Here is an 8141-nt window from a genome sequence, read left to right on the forward strand (position 1 = left end):
GGGCTTCAGCCCCGAGGACGCGGTCGAGGCGCTCATCAGCAACAGCCCGCGCCACCCACCGAACCCGATTCGCTACCCGCGGAGCACGCCGCCGGCCACGGCCGGTGGTGGTGGCCGTGGCCGGCGGCGTGGTGGTGGTGGTGGTGGTGGTAATGCGGGCCCGCGCCGCTCTGCGCGGCGGCCGCGGCGATCACGGCGGACACCACGGCGGCGGCGGGGCCCATCTCCTCGCCGCTGCCGCCCAGGGAGGCGCCGGCGCCGCCGGCCCCGGCCGCCGAGGCCAGCTGCTGCGCCCCGCGCGCGTAGCCATCGAAGCCGCCCTGGAGCTGGTGGCTGTTGCTGATGAGCGCCTCGACCGCGTCCTCGGGGCTGAAGCCCAGCGCCTCGGGGTTCAGCTGCTGCGGGTAGCCGGTCATCCAGTAGTAGTCTTCCAGGTGCGCCTTCTGCTCGCTGCCCGAGCCCGGGCTGGGCGCCGAGAAGCTGGGGGAAGGGGGCACCGAGCTGCACGGCGTGCTCATGGGGGTGGAGGACAGCGAGCCCCCGGCGATGAGACGGCCGCACTGGCTGATGATGCGGTCGGTCTCCACCGGTTCCTTTTTCACTTCAAACTTCATCAGATCGAAGTCATTAACATATTCCATGGCCAGGGGACTGGTGGGCAGGTCGGAGTTGCTCATTGCCAGTTCTGATGCCATTCTCCTGCCGCCGCCGCCGCCGCCGCCGCCGCTCCGCCAGATGGGCTGCAGGAGAGGGGCCAGCGGGCTGTGCTGGGTGGCCAGCGGGTGAGCCAGCTTGCCGGGCTGGGGCGCTTCTAGCTCGCGCGGCGGTGGCTGGCCCGAAAGCTCCGAGCGCGCACACACCCCCCGCCCTGCCCGCGCCCCCCGCGCCCGCCCTCCCTCCCCCCTGCTCACGCCAATGTGCTCGCTCGCTCGCCCCGGCCCCTCCTCGCCTGCTCGCCTCCGTGCGTGCCGAGCCGGCGGCTTCAGGCTCGGGAAGGTCCTCCGCGGGCTGCGGTGGCGGCGGCGGCGGCGGCGGCGGCGAAGCCGGAGGAGCCCGGCCGGGTGCGCGGCGTCCCCCGCTCGCCGCTCCGCTGCGCGCTTTGCATAAGGAGGGCTCGCCTCGCCGGCCCGGGCTGCAGGCGGGGCGCGCGCGGCGGCCGCTCGGGGCTGGAGGCGCGGCGGGCGGCTGTCCGGCGGCGCGGGCCTTGGCACGGGGGAGTTAACACTTCATGCTTCTCGCCTTCTCTTCTGCCTGCTCTTTTTATTTTTTTTTTCCTTTCCTCTCTCTCCCTCGCGCACTCTCTCCGTGCAAAGTGCAAGACAGAGGTGCAGCCCGGCTGGAGGAAAGGGAGGGGGGGAGTTTAGTTCTTTCTTGCCTTTTTTTTTTTTTTTTTAAAGCAAAATAGCGAAGTCCTGGGGAAAGGCGAGGCAGAGAGCAAAAGGGGGGAGGCCGAGCCGACGAGCAGCCCGAGCCACAGCTCGAAGATGAAAAAAGATTTTAAAGCCTCTGATCCAGCAAGAAGAGTTTAAAGCAATTGCTGAGTTTTATAGCACGTGTGACGTCAGGTCCAAATGGGAAATTGACTGGTACTCCAGGCCAATGGGAGGCGGCGAGAGCGGCCGCGATTAGCATAATAGATAGAAACAAGGAAACTTTTCGGAGCTGTCAATCAGGGCCCAATCAGCTGACTGTCAGCTGGGACAGGCTGGCTTAACCCTTTGCGCGCCGCAGCCTCCCAGGGAGGGAGCGAAGCCTGGCGCAAAGTTTGGCGCAAGAGGGGAAGGAGTAGTCCCGAGGGGCTTCGGGAACCCGGGAGGACCGTTTGCTTTACTTCGGAGCGCGAGAGAGGCCTCCCTTCCGGAGCGCCGGCTTGCCCTCCCCTCGCTCTGCCGGGGGATTGGCCTGTCTCCCCTCCCCGGGAGCCCCCATCCTCGGGACTGCGAATTCGCTCGGCATCTTTTCCTCTTTGCTCCACCTTTGGCACCCAGGTGTCTGCTCCGGGGACCTTCCTTCCCCGAGCCGTTGGCTGTGCCCGGAGCTCAAACTTGGCCCTTCGAACCAAAGAGCGCAAACTCTTTGTCCCTCTTCCCGGGGCCCGCGCGCTCGGGGGCGCAAGGGTGCTGGGGGCTCAGGGTCCCGACTGCGCGCAGGACGCCACTTCTCCGCGTGCAGCCCGAGTGGTTCCGAGTCCGCGCGGGGAGAAAGCCCGTTTTGTCGCCCTCTTTGAAGGAAGGGAGATAAGTTGTTCGGGGGCCATTACGCGCGGGCACTGGCTGCCCGCTTGCGTCGCGTGCCCTAGGATGGGGGGAGCGAACGCCTACGCGAGTTAACTCCGCAGAAGCTCAGAGCCTGGTCAGCCGGGCTCTGCCCTTGGGCTTCCACCTCTGGCCCGAGTTCGGCCTTAGAGATTCATATTTGTCTCTCTGTCTCTGTCTCTGTCTCTGCCTCTCTCTGTCTCACCCCACCTCCCCCATAGACACACGCACACTCACGCACACGCTCACCCACCCCCATATGAAATCTGACTCCTGTTTATCAGGGTCCCGCGCGCCCTTTGCACTTTCACGTTTCACTGAATTATTTCAGACTTGGCGCTGGAGAGCAGCAAGGGGTGTTTGTACGTGGGGGTAAACAACACCCCAGCCTTCCCCAACTCCCCTGGAAGGGTTAAATTTTAAACCGCGGTTTCTCGACCAGCCCGGAAACCCACAGTGGGGGTGGGGTGGGGTGGGGGGCTGCCTCTCCCCCTCCCCGTTGCAGATGCTAATAACTGTTCAGTTTTCTAGATGGATTCATTTAAAGCTTATGCAAAAAAAAAAAAAAAAGAAAAAAGAAAAAGAAAAGAAAAGAAAGAAAAAGTAAAGAAAGAAAACGAAGAGAAAAGAAAGAACCAACAACTGTTTCTAAGATTTTAAAGCGATAGGCAAGTCGGAGAAACCGAGATTTATTTGGGGGAAAGCAAGCGTGCGCCAAGCCGACCCAGCTTTTGGAAGACCAGCCCGCCTACTTGGATGTTGAGACTGTTGATTCCTCCAATTAATGAAATGCATTTGGTGTTAATCATATTTATTTTACTTTATGGGAGGGGGAGACGCTAGGAGGGCGCACTTAAAAAAAAAAAAAATTCTGAAAAGCCTGCAAAAGAATCCAAGAGTGAAAACTATTGTTGGATTTTTACCTCAACAGCGCCACCTTTCGGCAAAGGTCAGTTGAAATTGATCCCTGTCCAGTTTTGTTGATGAAGTGCAAAGAAGCTGGTTTTCCAAGGTGGGAGGGGGACTGAGGCACAGAGAATCAGTTTGACTGTAGAGCGAGAACCCGACCTTGTAGGAAAGGGGCTAAGGAGAGTGTTGGCAGGTGCGGGAGTCATTTTTTTCCCCCCAGTGTCCCCCTCGACTGTCAACTAAGAGGCCAGAAGACACAGAAGCCTTCCGAGTGTGGCTTTGCAGAGACTTTTGCAAATGACTCCCATGTAACAGGGCCCCAAACCCTTTAAAAGTGCCCAGGATGGATTTTCAAGGGGCTTTATGGCAATATCAATAGAATTAAAGTTACTTGTAATTCGGTGATAAATGAGATGTCTCTAGTAAGTATGATTAAGTGCAGTGCTATAAACTTGTTTATCTGAAAAGTAATTCTCAGAAAACCTGACTTCTGACACTTAGTCATATATTAAGCTAGCTTCTTGAACGTTGCACTTCAGAACTGCTCTCACCCACCCCACGGCATACTTGACTATTTATAATGAGACCTTAGGTGTCACTCATTGGCTTCTTACACCAGATTAGACTTGTGTTAATTTCTTTGAAGCTGGCAGCCTTCAGCTCCAGCACACCCAGAATCCCTAATGAGAGACTCCCCAAAGGGTTTGTAGGCACATCATAACCCTAAGAGGCCAGTGCCATTGGTGTTTTCCAGAAAAGCGCTTTTTTCCTTTTCATTATCGCTGCAGAGAAGCTGTTTATAAGGATAGTTTTGGTTTTATGGGAGCACTTTGTAGGGATGGAATGAAGTATGTCTATTACCAGTTGGGAAGAAAGAGTGAAACTATGTCAATATTTATGCAACCTAACAGAATTCCTTTGCTTTCCTCCTCTCAAACCGTATTTTACCTAGTAATGAAGTGAAGAGATTATAGCTTATGCATTCAGAGGAAAATCCACTGCTTAAATTACATAAACATATTCTATCTTTTAGCATGGTCCATAGTGATAGTTTTCTATGCCTTTTTTTCTCACTAGCCACAAAAATCTGAAGTTTACATATTTCGTGGAAAATGAATATAAGTGTATTTATTGACGCATTTTTTTGTTTGTGATAATTTTTTTTTTATCCTTTTGCATCACATTTTCATTAAAAGCTGTAAGATAGGATCCCTGCCTCTCATGAAAGTGTTTTTGGCCAGGAACACTGAAACTGCTACGTTTATAAATAAACAACCTTTATAAACAAAGTTTGCTAATGACGAAGACCATGGGATACAGATTCATGGCCGTGCACCTAATTGTTGCAATTATATATCATTTCTAGAAATTAAATGTCCATGTTTGGGCAGCTAAATGTATTATTATCTGCACATTTTTTATGGTTTATTTTCGTACGCTCCTGTCAAGCTATGGTATTTTTCTTTCTCTTATTGCAGTCTTTTAGTCTCCCATTTTCTGTTGAAAAAAAAAAAAAGAGGATTAGAATTATTTTTCAGATGGGAAGCAGTGGTGCTTTTAGAACTGAATTCTCATTTTTGTCCTTTTTGCTTTATTAGCTAGTGATTCACAGGGGTGTCTAAACATTTACAGTTCTCTGTTAGCGGCGTTTCTTTTGTAACAATTGAGCTCTCTCATTTTAATTAGTACTATTCAGATTTTTGATTCTCTATAATTACAGCAAGGCCACATTTCTTTAGACTTCTTTGGGAACATTGTTTCACTTCTTCCAAGCTAGTCTAATCCAAATACAATATGAACTGTGTTTTCTTACTGCTTAATATCCCCTTGCTATATATACTCTAGTAATCTCTGTAGAACAATATAGAGTAATTTAGAAACCATGCGTTTGTCATTATTGACCAATTCAAACCAGTAGTATTAAAGTTTCTGAAAGCAGTGAATATTTATAGAAGAATGTGGAGGGGGAGGGTATGGGTCGAATCCTGTAGAGGATGATTGCAAAACTACATACATAGGAACTTCATGAAAAAAGAAAGGAAAAAAAAAAAACTTGTTCATGTCCAAATTACAATGATCCAACGCCAAAAGTAACATATTTCTCTTGACTGTGAGTTATAGCAACTCAGGTATATCATGTCAAAATCAGACATATGTAATCTAAAAAGAACAAGATGTATCAAGGGCAGCGTCTGAACTCTTTGTTTATCCAGAAACTGATTTTACGGTGCAGAACTAACGAGTGTCCACTCATTTCACCAGGAACTTGATTTGAGGAAAGAGTTGCTCAGAGTAACTGAATGGTGTAAGACATATAGTGTTCTTAGGTCTCGTGTTAGATAAATCCTTTTAACAGTCTTTAGTTAGCTGGGTAAGTAAATCACAAATCACTGTGAGCAGATCCATGGAAGAAAATTAATAGAATCAGACGAGATAATCTGATAAGGGTAAAATTGCTGAGAAAACAGTCTTGCCTCATATTGGAGAATGTGAAACACCAGTCTGATTACTAGGAGTCGTTATGAATAGGTGAATTATGTGCTAAATAATCATCAGAGTAATTCAGCATTTATTAATTCTTTTCTCTTTAAGCAATTCACAGTTGTAAGTTAAAGCCGCTCTCTCTTTGAAGACACATCTTTTATAATTTTTATTAGAGGTAATTTATTATTTGCATTACCTGTATTTACTTCATAATTGAACATTTTGCATTCAAATTTATGTAATGCATTATGCTTGAGAATATATTTCTGCCTGATTAGCATAAATAGTCACTTACCTCGTGAATTACTAACAAAGTTTATCTTAAAATATAGGTTTTTTTATTAAGTGGAACACAAACATATGTACAATAAATTCTGATTTTCCGGTGCAGTTAGAGAACAACTCATTTGGTTTCGGGGAAGCCAGGCTGCAAAGGAGGAGAGCAATCATGAGGAAGGGGCAAAATATAGACAAGGGAGATGCGCGGGTCTCTTTCTAGGGGGTGTCATTCAGCAGGGGGTGGGGGGTGCGTCTGCGGGGGAGGACAGGGGGAGGCACCGGAGAGGCTAGGCTCTTCACGCACTGGACTGCTTGCTAGAGGATCTAGACAAGCGAGGCCGTGGGTCCTGAAAGAGCCCGTAACAAGGTATCATCCCCGCCTTGGGAAGAACCACGGAAGGGAAGTGACGTGGCATTGGCCGTTGGTGGGTTTTGTTTATTTTGTCTGTTCGGTCTCCCCAGAACACAACACACCTCCTTTATGAAAACATTTGTTCTTTTTGCACAAGAGATGTGAAAAACCCAGCCGTGTCTTCAAGTGAGAATTCCCGGGACGAGCTCCCCAAATATACTCCCTTTCTTCACCGGGAAAAAAAGATGCCCAGGATGGCCTGGCAGACAGGAGGCTTTGGACAGACTTTCGCGCACACATGAACCCCTGATCGAAAAGGCTTCTTTTGGTTTTTAGGCAGCAGATAGAGAGATACAGCATGACGAGGTCTCTTTCTCTACCCCTGCCATTCCAAATCAACAGATTTCCAAGACTTCCTTTTGTTTTTTTTTTTTGTTTTTTTTTCAGGGCATAGCCATCTCCTTAGATTTCTCACCTCCCACCCCCGCCTCCCAGTTAGGACCTTCTTAGATTTACCCCTCCTTTGCGATCTTACTCACAGCTTAGACTGATGAGGGAATACATCTCAAAAGCATTCAACCCTTCAAAGATGTTTCTTGTGCTGAAATCAGAACTGATAAAATAAAAAAAAAAAAAGGAATGAAAAAAAAAAGGGGGGACCTGATATTGGGACAGTGTTTATTCAGGCTGTGCCTTTTATACGCTGTAACTCAGAGGACAGGCTGTTGGGGGTGGTAGCTCTGTGAAGTTTGGGTCCCTCTTCCTCCTACCCCTGGGGATGGAGGGATTCGAAGGTCCCTTTCCAGACACGTTTAGCACTCACTGCACCTAGGAAACCGAAAGTTCTGGAAAACAGAGACCAAACTTAAATACTTGTGTGATTGCCAGGAACGTGGTGATGTAGATGATTTCTGAATTCGTGTGTTTCTGAATTTGTTTGGCTGCCCGAGCAAAGGGATCCCCCGTGGCCCTGTTTTTACCTTTGACTTCTTGTTGCATAATGGGTTATGCTGAGCTTTCTCTCCTGCTGTTCTGTTCGCAGGAAATGCCAAATATGCCCCGTGACACCTCATGGCATCATCCCTCCATCATGATAGTGTTCCTGATCAGACAAAGAGGTGGGGGCAGCCAAATACAAATCAAATCCCAATGTATAGATCCTACGTTCGTATTTCTTTCTGGTCGGTTCGCAACAGTGATCCATGCTTTTAGCCAAATATCAACATTTAAACAAGGCCGTAATAAGAGGATATCAAACAAAAGAAACCACTAATTCCTTATCCACCCCAAGCCCCTGATCCTGGCCTCAGGTGCTATTGCCTCGAACGATGGGGGTCCATGAGCGTATTTCCACGGCATGGAATCAGCTCCAACAGAGTTCCTCAGCTCGTGCTGTTAGCAACATGTGCACCTCGACAATCTCGAAAAGCAGCTGGGGTGCTCTTCTCTGCTTTGGCAGAATTCACCTAATAGCATCTCAGACCTGGGGAGGTTTACGCATCTGACCTCAACACCCTCTGTCCGACCAGTGCATGATCAGAATTGGCCTCACAACACTCAGGGCCGTGAGTCAGCAGGCAAGACTGATTTACACACAGCAGACACCATGCCTCAGGCCCATCAGACTATTAGGGGCCCGGGAAAACACCTTCCTGTCTTTTAAAGTCAGACGAAAAGAAATGAATGTAATCGAGCATGGATTATATCTGTCATTATGCCAACACGGTCATAAAGTAATACTTAATTTTGTGTATGGAAGAAAGGGGTCTATGGAACGCAAAGTGCCTAGCGCCACAGAAGTCCAAGTGTGGCCCAACAGCATGCACTTGATCACCTCTAGTGACGGGGCACTCACTACCTCT

At 49.3% G+C, this 8141-nt stretch overlaps 1 protein-coding gene across 1 annotated transcript in view; it reads right to left on the bottom strand.

Moving 5' to 3' along the window:
* MAF (MAF bZIP transcription factor) overlaps positions 1-1756 on the bottom strand; it is a 4932-nt gene extending 3176 nt beyond the window's left edge. The window contains exon 1 of the mRNA XM_049622485.1: positions 46-1756. Within this exon, the coding sequence (XP_049478442.1) occupies positions 46-695 (650 nt within the window). The 5' untranslated portion in view covers positions 696-1756. The remainder of the gene's footprint in view (positions 1-45) is intronic.
* Between the last annotated feature and the right edge of the window lie 6385 nt (positions 1757-8141).

This window comes from Panthera uncia (assembly GCF_023721935.1).
Source record: "Panthera uncia isolate 11264 chromosome E2 unlocalized genomic scaffold, Puncia_PCG_1.0 HiC_scaffold_20, whole genome shotgun sequence".
NCBI classification, from domain to species: Eukaryota; Metazoa; Chordata; class Mammalia; order Carnivora; family Felidae; genus Panthera; species Panthera uncia.